This window comes from Ziziphus jujuba, chromosome 4, assembly GCF_031755915.1.
Source record: "Ziziphus jujuba cultivar Dongzao chromosome 4, ASM3175591v1".
Lineage (NCBI taxonomy): Eukaryota > Viridiplantae > Streptophyta > Magnoliopsida > Rosales > Rhamnaceae > Ziziphus > Ziziphus jujuba.
The window spans coordinates 28,381,244-28,397,009 of NC_083382.1; the positions used below are offsets into that span (position 1 = coordinate 28,381,244).

A 15,766-nucleotide genomic window follows, 5' to 3' on the forward strand; every position below is an offset into this window, starting at 1 on the left:
CTTAATCATTAGACCTGACGTTTCTACTAAAGTTTAATCTGGTATTAAGCAATTATGAGAACCGATAATGATGGGCCTAAAACAATTCAGCCCAATGGGTATGTGACTGGCCCACTTACTCCCATGACATTTTTTTTTGACCCGTTCCCATATTAAACTTTTCTATTTCTTATTTTTGTTTTTGTTAATTTGAAGTAGTATTTTTTACAAAATAAAAAACATTTGAAAATCCATTCAAAAAAATACATTTGAAAATGTAACTCCGAGACACACTCAAGGTGCACCCGACAATTCTACCAACCAAAAAAAAAAAAAGTAGCACCCCAAAAAATAAGTACATATAAAACTATAAAAGTGTTTTTTTTTTTTTTTTCTATTTGAAGATCTTAAACATCACGAAAGTAAAATCATAATAATAATAATAATAATAATAATAATAATAAATATACATTGCCTGAATGCTGTAAAAATGTATGTATCGAAAATAAGTTTAAATTCCAAAATTAGTTTTTTTTTTTTTCCCAAAAAAATATTTTCATTTGTCTTGGCCTGCCATTTTTGCCTTTTTTTGGCTAGATGGTCTGTATCTTCTTTTTATTATTATTATTATTATTATTATTATTATTATTATTATTATATATTTATCTTATACGGTGGAAACCTGTATCTTTACTTGATCCTTGATTTGATAAATGCCGTTGACCAAATTACAAAATTGATTTCTGATTGGTCTAACCTTTACATATTCAAAAACTCTATTTGTCCTCATTAAAAAAGATTTACTTTTAAAATTTTAATATAAAAGACAATTGAATTAAATGTAGAAATAACAAAATTCTTACATATTAGATATTTTTGTTTAAAAAATTTAATGATGACAGATTAAAGGTTAAGAAGATCAAAGATGGGTCCGGAGATATCAGTGGTCCGGCCCACCACCTAGAGGAGGCACCGACTGTTCCGATGTTGTTTGATTGCCTCACTGTCTGCTTCTTCTTTTGGCATCATGCTAATGGACAATGATATCATTTAGGAAGTATCGTCATTTAATCAATTTTCTATTTGTTAATCAAATATTAAAAAAGCTCTACAAACTTTTCATGTTCATAATTAATAAACATTTTATATTGTATACACATACTAGTTTCGTTTTATCTATATGGCTATTTTCTTAAATTTTCTGTGAGTCACTTTGTCTTCAAATATGTAAACCATGGAGATTCTAACGCGGAATCCCCTATATCTCTCTCTCTCTCTTCACGGACATAACAAAAACCAGAGAAGTTTCATGAGGGTGAGCAGGTGAGATTTGTCTTGTCCGGTGGTAGAGAAAGAAGGATAATACAAAAGCTTAATGATGAAAAAGCATATAATGTATAATCTTTATAATGGAGTAATGGACAAGTGGAATATGCAAAAAGTGATGTGGGTTCTAATAATAATATTCATCCAAATTAAACCACCCTTGTCATCTATAGAAAAGTATACAAATAAAAACTTCGAATGTCTATTCCATCTTTCAAAAACTAACGGATTTGTCAAAGTTTTGTATCAATACGAAAATATATATGGAGATTTACATGTGATTTAAATTATCAATTTGCATTATATAATATTCAAATTTGAAGAGCTAGCTAGTCAATGCCTCAAAGGGGATGTTAAATATTACAATTCAAAGATTAGTAGTTGAACATTTTACATAATTTTTTTTAATATAATTAGCTGAAACCCAAAAATACCAAAAAAAATTGTCTCCTTGGGAGTTTTCGATAAAAACATGATGGTAGTGAATCAAACTTTGTTTCAATCCAATTATCCTTTTTGACTAATTCTGCTAAAAAAAAGAAAAGAAAAAACAAAGTCAAGCTTAAGAAATATTATTTAACCAAAAACTTGTTTGTACCTTTTCGTTTGGAACTCACACACACTTCTAATAGCAAAACCAATCTCCCGAAATTGGTTCTTCCTTCTTTCCTCCATGCATGATTCCCTCACAAAACTTTAATAAAGCAATCCTCAAAACCTCCTCTACTTTACAAAAACACAAAAAACCAACCAAAAAATTAAATCCCTCTTCCTCTATACCTTCCTTAACAAGTAATAGCCCAAATGAATAATTGTTCATCATCATCTTCTCCATCTTTACATCCCGACGTTACACTTACACTAACCATACCTTCTTCTTCCTCAAAAGCTTCTCCATTAGAGCCAGAACAGAGAGGCATATACCTTATTCAGCATCTCATCACCTGTGCCAAACATACCGCTTCTGGTAACCTCCACCATGCAGATTCATGTCTTCGCCAGATTTCCCACCTTGCCTCCATCAGTGGCGATTCCTTGCAGAGGCTCGCAGCCCGGTTCGCCTCCGCTTTAGCTCTCCGCCTCGTCAAGCACTGGCCGGGCGTCTACAAGGCACTGAGCTATACTCAGCGACCCAATAATCCCGAGCTGGACCTAGCTCGGCGAGTCTTCAGGAAAGCCTTCCCTTACCTTGGTTTTGCATACTCCATAATAGCCCGGACTCTGCTCCAGTCAATGTCTCATGAGGGAGTGATCCATATTGTTGATTTGGGTTCCGGTGATACGAAATTGTGGGTTCCTCTTATAAGAAGCTTTGCTCTCCTACCAAGTGGTATTATTCCCCATTTGAGAATTTCTTGTGTTCATGGTGATAAAGCTGTTTTGGATAAACTTGGACAGAGGCTGGTGAAGGAAGCACAGGCATTAGACATGACCTTTCAATATAATCCGATAAATGTTGCGAATTTAAAAGAGTTAGATATAGTCATGTTCGAACAGAGATCAGGGGAAGCACTCGCCTTTGTCTCGGTTCTGAATCTCCATGCTTTACTTGCTGAGGACGACCGAGTGGATGCTCATTTTTTCCGTGGGAAAAGCAAAGATGCAGGAATCGTCGTTAAAGAGTGTAAACAAATGGAGAAGTTTTTAACGACGATTAGGTCGATGTGTCCAAAAGTGGTGTTATTGGTGGAGCAAGAAGCTGATCATAATTTGAACCGGTTAGTGGATCGTTTGGTTGGAAGCTTGAACTATTATAGTGCTGTGTTTGATTCGTTGGATGTGACTTTTGGTTCGTCTTCTTCGTTAATGGAGGAGAGATTAGCATTGGAAGAAATGTTTGGGAGAGAGATTGAGAATATTATTGCTTGTGAAGGTTTGGAAAGGGTGGAGAGGCATGAGAGATATGGGAGATGGTTGGTTAGGTTCGGCGGTGCCGGGTTCAAGCCAGTCCGGTTGTGGTTCAACGGTTTGGAGGATTGCAAGAAGATGGTTGAGGCTTATGGTAAGGATGGTTATAAGATTGTAAGTAATAAGGCAAGCTTGGTAATATGCTGGCATGAAAGGCCTCTTTATGCTGTTTCGGCATGGACTTGCTAATTATAACAATTCTTTCTATTGTTTTGCTTTCAAACTTTGCCTTAGTCATTTATTAATATATATATATATATTTTTTTTTTGTTTTTCATACATATATATATATATATATATATATAGTTTTGCTATAAAATGTATGCATTCATTTGGTATAAAAGATGTATCAGTTAATTATTAATTCATCAACTATAATGGATATCATGATTCAATTATATATAATTCATCAGATATAACTAATAGATTATATGTTATTTCTTAAATGTGTCCGTGATTTTTTATAATAAATTATATGTATTTATAAATAACGAATTTCTTTTTTTGGTTTTTTCCTACTAAACTATGTGTAGTTTATCTACTTCAGTTATTTATTATTATTAGTTAATAATAGTTACAGTTTATCAGACACATCAATTATATACAAATGAACGGAAAAATGCAAAAACTAAAATCCAATTACACATTTCTAATTGTGTTATATTTGGTGTTTGTATATATATATATATTTATATTTTCTCGTTAGATATGCAGTTAATTAAAATATCTAAATACCATTAATTAACATTAAAAAGTAAATAAATTACACTTAATTTTGTAGAAAAATAAAAGCAAAGACCAAACACATTTACAAAATGATATCGAAGTTATAATTTTTGATTGTATAAAAAAAGAACAAGAATAATAAATAAATAATAACACATAAAAAATTATTGTATTTGTTTAAAAAATACAATTAAAGTTTCATAAATTTAAGAGTTAATATCTTTAGAAATACATTTATGTATATTTTCATCTAGGAATGTGAAGATATGTATTCTAGATAATTGTCTATGACTTTCCTCGATGGATGAGAATGTGTTTTTCAATCGGCTCATGTAGAGATGATGTTCATGCCATTTGTAACACCAAGTGTAGGCTGCAGTGTCATTCATTATTTGCATATCTTTTTTAATAATCAGAAACAATTGTTCATTTAATGAATATTATGAGATTCTTACACCAAAATTAAAAAAAAAAAAATTAGAAAGAAAGAATATGATATATTTTTTAATAAAAATGGAATATTAGATTAAATATAAATGCCATATAATTATTATTAATTTTTTTAAATACTCTGCTCCACATTCCGCATGATTCGCATTCCACCCGGCCACACACCATGCGGTTTACCCACCCATACCATGACCCAACTTCTATGAATTCCGGCTTATGTTAGCAACAAAATACGAACAAATCCTAGCGTGCGCCGCCGTGAGAAAAGTAGGGTTTAAGGGAATACTAAAATACAAAAATCTGCAAAATCTCTCCAACGAGAAGAAAAGCGGAAGAACAACTGCAAGCTCTTCCTTTTTACGGCGTTTTGGTGCTGGTTTTGCTTATCTATCTAGTACCACCAATACAGCCAACAACAACCCAAGAACAGAACGACCAGAAGGGAGCACTAGAAAGACTGATAATTTGTTTTTGTATGAAAGTGGATTGAAGAAAATGTCGACGGATCTCAATGATTTCACCATTATCAAAGAAGGAGAAGCTGAGATTCTCATGCACGCTAAAAACGAAGTCTTTTACAACAAAACCCAGGTGCCAAAATCTCTCCTTTTTTTCTTTTTTTAAAATTTTTTTTTTTGAGTTTTTATTTGATTAATGATTTTCTGAACGGGAATGTTTTATGGGTTTTGTGTTTTGAGACTTCGAATTGATGTTCTGAAATGAAAATCGGTATTATTAGTTGGAAACTGCTATTGGTTTCTTGTGAAATGTTGGAAAATAAACAAAAAATGATTTTTTTTTTTTTTTTTATTACTTTGAAGAAAGCTAAAATGCTAACTGGGGTAGAGTCGTAGACGTGAAATTTAAGTGGAACGTCTGGCGGCTGATTGCAACAAGTTGAATAACATCTTTTACTTTGTTGCCAATATAATTTAGGGAGAAGAAAAGGCATTAGTAATTTTCATATGCCCAAATGGATTAAAACTTGGGTTTTGATTATTAGCGGAGTTATGTCTGTCCGCTTTCAGCATCAGGATACGTTCAAAATCATTTTTTTCCTTCTTATTTCTTCTAGCAATCAAAAAATAAAATCTTTGATAGAATAAGCGCGAGCAGCATAAAATGTTAAATTACAATAACAGAGCATGTGAGATTAATATGCTCTGCCAGTTCATTGAGTATATATCAGTCTAAGGTGAATTATACGTATATGCTTCTAACCTTTGCCTCTTATCATGACTTGTGAGATCCGGAGGTGTTGCTTGTTTCTCCCTTTTTATCAGCATTTTATATATGTTTTTAGATGCCATGGTGTTCTTTTTCCGAGTTACTCTTTGTTCAGGTCTCTTTCATACAAATGGTTTTGACTGTTCCATTCTCTAATGATCAGGTTAACAACAGGGACATCTCAATTGCTGTCCTTAGGACTTTTATAGCCAATCGCAAAGAGGAGCATGAAGCAAGGTTGTCCAAGAAAACAAAAGCAGCATCAAAAGTGTCTGAGAAGGATGCTTCTGAATCTGTTCAAGAAGAAGTGGCTAATGAATCAACTGTATGTGATGAAAAATCCAATGGAGATTCTGAAGTGCCAGAAAAAGTATCTCAATATGAATCTTGTGGCCTTTCAGAAGAACCAGTCAAAGGCACAGAGGGAAAAGTATCAGGAGAACTGAAGCCACCAAGAGTTCTTGAGGTTTTCTACAATTTTTATTAAAATTTATTTGATGTTTTGTCAACCAATTGTTTCTGTTATATTTTAGTGCTTTGTGGTGGAAACTCAAATTGATATTTCTTTTTTAATTGTTTGAGTACTTCTATCTAACTACTTTCTCTGCATATTCTTAGGCTTTGTCAGCTTCTGGCTTAAGAGCTATAAGGTATGCTCGTGAAGTAGAAGGCATTGGTCAAGTTGTGGCCTTAGACAATGATAAAGGTAATTGACTAACATTCAACCGTATGACTTTTAAAAAGGAAAATTTATATGGCACTGTTATTTTGCTCAACTTTCCAGAAGCTTTAGTTTGTTCCTGATACATGAATACATGTATACATCTAAATATGTATGATGGTAATTCTTTTCCTATGTAGGTGCATAATGATACATGTCTAAACTTCACCATATGTATTCAACAAATTTTGCTTAGACTTGTGAATTAAACTTTTGAATTGGCCTATATGTAGAGTTATTATTTATATATCTATGTGGAGATAAATGATAAATATTATCCTTTACATAACATAACCTGTGAATTAGAGTACTGATTGCTATTATTTACCATTCTGCAGCATCTGTGGAAGCTTGTCAGAGAAACATCAAATTCAATGGTTCAGTGGCATGTTCAAAAGTGGAGTCACATTTTGCTGATGCTCGTGTATATATGCTCACACACCCAAAAGAATTTGATGTGGTATGTGATGCTGTTTTATGTGTTTAGATTTATGTCAGAAGTTTGGCATACAGAGATAGATTATCTATCCTAAATATATGTGCCGTAAATCACCCAGATTGAGTAAAAATAATTATTTGAAATTTGTTTGCACAATTGAAGTATGAACTATATGGTTTTTGTTTCATTTCCTGTCATCTGGCAACGTCAACATTATTTTTTCCCTTTCATTTGGCATAATCAAATTGAACTAAATTTCTTTCAGCTTTTCAGTTCTGCTCAGACCTTTTAAGTTGAACCACATTTCATACTTTTTATTGGTCACTGGGATTTCAGGTTGATCTTGATCCTTACGGTTCACCTTCTGTGTTCTTGGATTCTGCGGTTCAGTCCATTGTTGATGGAGGCATGTTGATGTGTACAGCAACTGACATGGCAGTTCTATGTGGGGGTAATGGGGAGGTTTGCTATTCAAAGTAAGCTTTACTTTTTTACTGATATTTTTCTATTCAAAAATGATTATGATTGTTGCACTTATATTGAATAACTGTTTTTTGGTATTAGATATGGTTCCTATCCATTGAGAGGCAAATATTGCCATGAAATGGCTTTGAGGATCCTCCTAGCCAGCATTGAGGTATGCTATGCCTTCAAAAAGTTGGTTGGTTTGAAACATGACAATGTTGAAATAGTTTAAACAACTTGTTAACAAAAGCAGACATTAGGATCAACATATGCTATGTAATAAGCGCTGCATTTCAAATTTTAGTGGTTGTCTGGAGCCATTTTTTTAAGTTCTTCAAAACTCTTTTGTCTTTGAGGGCTTTTTTAAAATATGGTTTCTTGAAAAATGATGAAGTCTATACCTCCTTATGTTCAAAATCTTGCCAGCCAACTCTGGATAGGACTTAAAAACAAATCTACAGTATACTCCCTTTTCTACCTTTACCTTTATTCTTTTTATTTTCTTTTTCAATTGCTCTTTGTAATCTACACGTACATTTTTTTTTTTTCATCCATTGTTCTATCTCACTGTAAATGCAGAGCCATGCAAATCGTTATAAACGGTACATTGTTCCTGTGCTGTCCGTTCAGATGGATTTCTATGTTCGTGTTTTTGTCCGTGTCTACAGGTATGAGCCTATTTTTTATAATACAATCTTAGCTATTTCTTTGATCTCTAGAATTGTGTTGTTCACTGAAATCTTAAAAATTGGTTGTAGCTCTGCTAGTGCAATGAAGAACACTCCCCTTAAGCTTTCATATGTCTATCAGTGCACTGGTTGTGATTCTTTTCATCTTCAACCTATTGGGAGGACTGCCACCAAGGTTTGCACACTTATCTGATTACCCATTTATTAAGCTAGTTATTGCCCTTTAGAAGGATTAAGGGTGGTTATTTAGATAAGATTTAAAATTCAAATATGGATTTTGCATGCTTTTTTCCTAGTGTCTTATAAATTGTTCCCAGAAATGGTAGAACCAGATCAATGGATTTTTTTCTTTTTTGATTTGTGTTAGGTGTACTAGTATTTTAACAATGTATTTGTTTTATATTTCTTCAGAACAACTGTGTAAAATATCTACCTGGGTTTGGTCCTGTTGTTCCCCAAGAGTGCAGTGATTGTGGGAAGAAATTCAATATGGGTGGCCCTATATGGTCTGCTCCCATCCATGATCAGGAATGGGTTACTTCCATTCTAGCTGATGTGAAATCTATGAAGGACCGCTATCCTGCTTATAATCGCATCTCTGCCATACTCACGACAATCTCAGAGGTTTGTACATGAAGATTTGAGATTAATTTATCAGAATAGTTCCCTAGAGTCGAATGTCCATGTCAATCTAATTAAAGCTTGAACATGTTTGCATTTAGGCTACTGGAAATTTAATGTAAATTTTAACTTTTCTTTGGACCAACCTCTTAAATAAACTATTTTAGAACAATTCTCCCTCCCTCATTTTTCCTCTAGAATATTTGTTAGTATTATAGGTTGGACCATTCGACCAATTATTTTTATATTTTTCTGCTAAGCTTTTTCCTCAGTAGTGTCAGGTGGTAATTGTTTTTCTATGAGAATGTTGATATTACAATAATCTTCCATTTCTGACCTGAAAGGTCATGCACTTATCGCTAGTCAGAATGATGTAAAATTAAACCCAATGTTGGTAACATATATCAAACTTTTCACTCTTGTGCAGGAATTGCCAGATGTTCCTTTGTTCTTGAGTTTGCACAACCTCTGTGCCACTCTAAAGTGCACTTCTCCATCAGCAGTGATTTTCCGATCTGCAGTGATCAATGCTGGGTATCGTATATCAGGAACTCATGTAAATCCATTGGGATTGAAATCAGATGCTCCAATGGATGTCATCTGGGACATAATGCGCTGCTGGGTAAGAGTCCATTAGCTCTTGCTTTTTCCTTGATCAATGTGAATGTTTTTTTCCTAGTTAACAATTTATTGGCTTTGGAACTTGGCAATCTAATAAGGGGGAAATTATTAAAAAAGAAAACTGACGAAATAGAATTCTCCCATGGTTCCATGAAAAAAAAAATATATATATATATATATTTCTGAAACGTATATTTTTTTGTCATTTTTCTTTTATGTTTCCTTCTCTCTATGTTTTCTTCAGAGCAATGAAAGTAAAATTATATACATAATTCCTAATTATAAGTTTCGGTGATTGAATTGTGCATGCCAAATACATCATTGAAGGTTATGCATGCTTTTCCTCTTGTTTTATGAAAAAGCCCCTCTGATTTTTTTTGTACTTCAGCTCAAGCTTTCAAGCTGTTATTTTAATATTTGAACCAAGCGCAAGCCATATCAGTTAGTAAATGAGCTTGAAATTGAATTTAACTAAGAATTTTCTATCTTTCGAGCACGAGACTTGGTATTCACTTTTATCATATGGAAATGTGAAATATTTAGACTTAAAATTAAAGATCCTATCCACGGGCACAGCACAGACGTAAGTTCTGTGTCTGTATGAGTGTCACATGCACAGCATGCTCTGATACAAGTAATGAAGTACTTTCTTCGCTAATGGGTTTTTAAGGGTCTTCAAGATGACATGTTGGTATGGTTTTTCTTTTTATTTGTAGGTCAAAAACCACCCGGTGAAAGCTCAACCAGCAGATCAGCCTGGAAGTGTCATACTTGCTAAAGAACCAGTTCTTCAAGTAAGCTTCATCTTCCATGTTTCACTCTGCCATATGTACAAGGATTTCGATTCTTTTTTATTTTGTTTATATTGTTAACTTAGTTTTGGTTGCATGCATCAAATTTACAAAATACGGTGCCCGTACATCCATGTGCATAGCAACCTTTGACTCAGATACAGAGACATACACAGCTGGCATGTAGCTAAACAGACTCTCTTACCTTTGTTTTTCTTGTTTCGGCAGGCTAATTTTGCTCGAGCTGTTGCATCTCTTAGCAAGGCACAAGCCAAGAAGGTTGCACGCTTTCTTCCAAATCCTGAAAGGCATTGGGGCCCGAAGCTCAGGGCAGGTCGTCAAATCACCAGCAAACACATTTCTCTTTTAGGTCCGGATGCAGTTAATGGAGTTCTTAACCAGGAAGAGGTTGAAGAACCGGATGCAAAGCGACAAAAGACAGAGGATCCCACTGCATGTTGAGGAAACAAATTCATTCTTCAGGTACATGGTGGAACCTAGCTTGCTTAAAGCTCCATACTCTCCCATGAGATGGGAATGCCATTTACTCACTGTTTTTTTTAGAGAGGGGGTGCGGTTGTGGGGTGTGGCGAGCAGGGGGAAGAGAGAGAGTGATTCATTTTATCATGTCAAAGTGCTTTATGGCGCACCAGTTAAAGCATTATGGAAAATTTCACTGGTGAAATAGAGCAGCCTAGAGGAGAATCAACAATTTTGGATTTGAGTATTACTGTAATTTATAACGTTATGTGCTGCATAGGAAATTAGATTTGTTTATGTAGCATGTAGTGTGAAAGGAAATTAGATTTCTATCTTCAACTATGGGCATAGGCTTCATTTCCTGTTTGGAATTGTCTACATTATTTTTTTCTTTAATGTATATTTCTCTCTCGTGACTTGTTTATGTTGCGAAGTTTGATTTCCTGGCTATTATAATGCTTGTGAATCTCAAATGCATGTTTCCTACTTGCAATTTCTATGTCTTCCCACTTAAAATAATCAAATGAAATCTCTAGGACGTTACAACATTTGCCTATCCACGTAATTGAAACATACTTAACAGTGCTTCCTGAAAGACGGCAAAAGGTAACATCTTTTGAAAGAAACAGATTTCAAAGTGCAAAATTTTCCTTCAACAGTGTTGTAATCTACAGGCACCAAATATTTAAATTTTTTTTATTAAAACTATGTAGCAATGTATTATTGGTGGACAAATTAATATAACGAATGTGCAAATGAATCTGAGGCAAATAAAATGGTAAAATAAACTAATACTTTGATATATTAAATAATCTGAACCTCAACAAGTCGTTGTAGTATAGTGGTGAGTATACCCGCCTGTCACGCGGGTGACCCGGGTTCGATCCCCGGCAACGGCGGTTTTTTAACCTTTCATCTTATGCCAGTTCACATGCTCATAGTTTGGTTAAATGGCCCCATAATTTTGATTCCAATCAACATAAAAGATACTACATAATCATTACCAAGACAAAAAGCGCAACCCCAGTGAATTTTTGTTTCTCACCAACTGCATTACTGGCCTTAATCTCCATCAAATCAAGCACTTTTCAATAGCATACAAAAGTAAAATCAACTAAATTTTTATTGCTCTAAGTCCATAATTTGAAACTGAACAAGTAAAATACATCCACCAAATATTCAAATTCTGTATTTGACCGAGTGGATCAAGCAGATGGTGGATAGAACATACTGTGTTTATGAGACTACAAGTAACTTCAAATGTAAACTAGTTATGTGAAAAAAAAAAACAAGAGCTTTTGCATTTTGATCAAAACTTTCAATCTTTATGCTTTGCCATTGGGCAGTTTATCGGAAGCAGTAGCCGGGTTAAGATCATCCCAAGCTTCAATCCAAGTGACCATGGCATCAGCTAGCTTGTCAAAGTAGGGATCAACCTTTGAAAGCTTTTCCTTAACCTGCTTAGACAGTTCAACATAGCATTTTTGGACAGTAGTGCAATCTTTTGGAAGAACAACACCTTGGAAGAATGGGATTATCTCTTCCTGCCAGAAAATGCCTTTGTATTCCTTCCTCAGGTTCACAAATGGGTTACTTGCTTTGCTGTGCCATATATATGGCAGTCCTGTCTTCACTCCCAGTCCCAAATGGTCACATATTACCTATTACAGTCAATTCATCATAAATAATGTTAATTGCAAATTGCAACAAAGCAAGGAAGAAAGATTGAAGTATAGGGGAAAAGAGAGGACCTTGATGCACCAGCCGGCCCACATGTCATCATAGCGGCCAATTGGCTGACCATCACCCATGAGTCCAAAGTACATTGCAGGGCCAATAAGGTCGCGATCGAATGCCAAATTCATACCACACATGGGAAAAAGAGTGCCCTTTGGAATTGTCAGAACCACATCAACATACCTGATAATACAACAATACCAAGCACAAGATTGACCATTTTGCATAACAATAAAAGTATTTAAGTCTTCATTTTTTGGTTGTCATGAACTAATTGATAAATTCCTACCTGGTGTTCCTCTCTAGAGGCTTGACCAGCTGTGTTGGTGCATCATAATCTGGGATGTTGAGCCATAGTCCATGAGAAACAGCGGTTGGGACACCCTCACGGAGACTGAAAGGGTATCCTCGGACAAAGTCTGCACCTTCTCTGAAAGGATCATACAAGGTGTTGAAGAAAAATGGAGTGGATGGGTAAAGAAGGTTCTTGATGTGCTGCTCAAGTGCATTGATTTGTTTCCCAGATGGGTCTTTTGCAACCTAAAGTAATATCAAGTTTACAACAAAAGAAGAAAACATCAAAGCCCCATTAGCATAAAAAGTTTTTGGTAAACTTTATGGATTTAAGACCAATGTGCTAAATTTTGAATTTGAAATTTACATTCACATTGTCACTCTATTTAAAGACCAATGTGCTAAATTTACATTCCAGGAACATAGAGTGGCAATAAAATAATCAAATAAAACTTTTCCCAGCTGTACAACACATAGGAACTTTTTTATTTTTATTTTTTTTATCATGTACATCACATAGGAAATTATTTATAAATTGCAAATTCATATTATTTTAATATTTTATAAAGATGCGGAGAGAGAGAGAGAGAGAGAGAGAGGGACAGAAATAAAGTAACACATAAAACAAACACCACCGCTATATAACACAGACAAAAAACAAAAGTTGGATATGAAACAAATCTAGTTGTGAGCTTTAGCTGAAAGTGATGCCACGTAGTATGCAGGAGGGTGAATTGAGGAACTGAAGGATGATGAAGCTCTGGTGTTTTCAGAAACGAATGCATTCATTAATAAAATCCTAACCAATCTGGCATTTGAAAATTTGTTCGATCCAAAATTTATTTCAATCATTCAGTAGAAATTTTGTGAATGAAATTGAAAGACTAAAGTTAACAAACATGAGAATACAAACTCATAAAGCTTCCAATTTTCAACAGGGCAATGGAACCCATAATAATCAAAAGAAAGAAAAAATCTTCAAAATAAGGGAGAGGAGGAACTTACAAAGCAGTCGTCGTCAATAGTGTAGATATACTTCTTCTTAGAGACCATGTAGCCGAAGCAGCGGCAAGCAGAGTCCTTAAAGGAAATGCAGGAGGATCTGGGACCCAGAATTCTGTTGATGTCGTTGCGATTGTAGAGCTCATAGTCAAAGCCATCAGGGACCTTGATGGTCTTCGATGGGTCACCATCTTGAACGATGATCAAGTGGTAAGGCTCAAAGAACGGCCTCCACATCTCCAAGAAATCCAGGTTTCTGATGGTGGGGATGACAATGTCGAGCTCATCTTTTAGAAGAGGTGTTGTTGGTGTTGGTTTTGCACCAGCAGTTGCAGTGTCCACCATTATTAATTGCTACAACCAAACAGAGAAAGAGAAAGAAGAAACAGAGAGAACGAAGGGTGGGTTGGGTTGTGAGTTTGGAGGAGGAGATGGGGGAGTCTGTGTTGGAATATAAATGGAGGAGCACGTAGTGGCACGTGCGACGCCGGTGAAACCGGCACGAGTGAAGGGTATTAAAAGGAGACGTGTCTGAGATTTGAAGGTAGAGAATTATTCAAAATGAAGCCGGCATTGTTGGAGGGGATTTATTTATTTTTGCTGCTTATTAATGTTCAAATTAGCAAAGCACTGTATTCACCAAAAAAAAATAAAAAACAAAAATTAGCAAAGCACTGTGATTGATTTCTATCATGCAGCGCATGTTCCTCCTATTTTTGATGAGTTTCAATCTCATCCAAAAGCTTATCATATTCTCTCATCCTATACCTGTTTTATTATTATTATTATTTTGGAAAAATAAAATCTTAAGCTTTAGCCCAAAAAAACAAAAAAAAAAAAAAAAAAAAAACAGAGTTTTGAATTTATGTGGCTGTTGGATTATGGGTGAAAAACAGGGGCCTAAGTATATACATTTTAAATAGGTGGTTTTCCACGCAAACTGCAAAAAGATGCCCATAACAAAGGGACAAGTGAAGCAAATTGTAGTAAAGAGTGATTTTTTTTTTTTTTTTTTGAAGTAAAATATGACTTATTTAACAATTTGCCAATATAAAAAAGAGCAAAATAAGAAATGCATGTGAGGTTTAGATGCTTAAAGATGAATGATATTTGTGGTTTCGATGCTCTTTCCTTGTAATCAGGTTCAATTCAAATTGAATATTTAGAGCCAACCCAAAAGCCATCTCTTAATTATATCAATCAGGCGTTTAATTCAGCAAACCTATGCCCAACAACATTCCTTCAAATGTAGTAAAAGTGGTTCATTTAATATTCTTATACACCTTTTTTGAATATTTACCTTTTTCTGTCTCCTCTGGTTTTTGGGTTTTTATTTTGTATGCTAGAAAAAGTTTTTGGGTCTCTTTCTATCGGTTCATTCCCCGTAGTTTATTAAATATTTGAATTCAAATCACTACAATATTACTATAGAAGAATGCAACCAAAAAAAAAGATTTACTCCTATAGAAAAGAACGAAGTTTATGATTATAGAGTCCACATAGAGTCTAAATAAGATTTGGAAAGCAAAAGAAGATGTACAGAAAAAGAAACATAGTAAGATATATATATAATAATGTATGGTAAAAAAATCAATAGGAATTTTGATAAATGCAGTTTGGACCGGAGACAATTAAGACGGAAGAGCATTCTTTTGATTCTCTTTTAGCGGAGGGAAACGCGGAGAGAAACAGAGAGAAAGCGTGTGGGATTAGAAACTTACACGTGTAAAGGAGAAATACATACTAAATAGAATACAAGGAGGGAAATATCGGAATGGAGTGGACTCCCCTTAATTCCCGCATTTGATTTTGGGGGGACCTTATGTTGGTCACTTGCGCTTTTCTTTTTTGGGCCTTACTAGTCCATTCACTTGGCCCATAAAAAAATTTAATAATTTAGGTAGATGTATAAAGTTTTATCGGTGGTGTATATAAACAAAGTGAGTGCATTCATTTTCTTTGTATATGGGCTTCCAGTGCACAGCGTTTTGGATGGTTTCGCTGAGCCCAAAATTGGATCTATATTCCTCTTTTCATTCAGAAAGTCAAATGAATTCTTGCAGCTGTTGAAAAGGGTGTTGTAGGGAGGCACCGCAACATTGGATCTTATACTCTTTTGAAGGTTGAACAGAGAGCAAATAATCCAGTTTGAAAACTAGAATATCTTAGTTTGGTTATATTTGAAAAACGCTCTGAATCTGATTGTTCACTTTGGTAGTGTTGTTACCTTTTTTCAACAGAATCACTGATGATGCCAGAGAATCTTTACCCAAATTGTGAAAATAGTAAA

The 15,766-nt window shown here is 34.6% G+C and overlaps 3 protein-coding genes and 1 non-coding gene across 4 annotated transcripts; 3 read left to right on the forward strand and 1 right to left on the reverse strand.

The window, feature by feature from the left end:
* Nucleotides 1–1,942: 1,942 nt before the first annotated feature.
* LOC107416446 (scarecrow-like protein 3) lies at nt 1,943–3,402 on the forward strand. Its single transcript, XM_016024929.4, has one exon. The coding sequence runs from the start codon at nt 2,110–2,112 to the stop codon at nt 3,400–3,402; it is 1,293 nt and encodes a 430-aa protein (XP_015880415.1). The 5' UTR covers nt 1,943–2,109.
* A 1,162-nt stretch (nt 3,403–4,564) lies between these two features.
* On the forward strand, nt 4,565–10,867 carry LOC107416403 (tRNA (guanine(26)-N(2))-dimethyltransferase 2). Its single transcript, XM_048472275.2, has 12 exons — nt 4,565–4,980; nt 5,780–6,082; nt 6,235–6,322; nt 6,676–6,797; nt 7,113–7,252; nt 7,341–7,413; nt 7,821–7,909; nt 8,000–8,105; nt 8,342–8,554; nt 8,979–9,173; nt 9,889–9,966; nt 10,192–10,867. Exons 1-12 carry the CDS (start codon nt 4,606–4,608, stop codon nt 10,423–10,425), a joined length of 2,016 nt encoding a protein of 671 aa, XP_048328232.2. The 5' UTR covers nt 4,565–4,605; the 3' UTR covers nt 10,426–10,867.
* Nucleotides 10,868–11,270: 403 nt separating this feature from the next.
* On the forward strand, nt 11,271–11,342 carry TRNAD-GUC (transfer RNA aspartic acid (anticodon GUC)). Its single transcript has one exon. It is a non-coding gene; the product is annotated as a tRNA-Asp (tRNA).
* Nucleotides 11,343–11,548: 206 nt separating this feature from the next.
* On the reverse strand, nt 11,549–14,231 carry LOC107416404 (UDP-arabinopyranose mutase 1). Its single transcript, XM_048471709.2, has 4 exons — nt 13,480–14,231; nt 12,470–12,720; nt 12,195–12,363; nt 11,549–12,104 (listed from the first exon to the last, which is right to left on the reverse strand). Exons 1-4 carry the CDS (start codon nt 13,819–13,821, stop codon nt 11,769–11,771), a joined length of 1,098 nt encoding a protein of 365 aa, XP_048327666.2. The 5' UTR covers nt 13,822–14,231; the 3' UTR covers nt 11,549–11,768.
* Between the last annotated feature and the right edge of the window lie 1,535 nt (nt 14,232–15,766).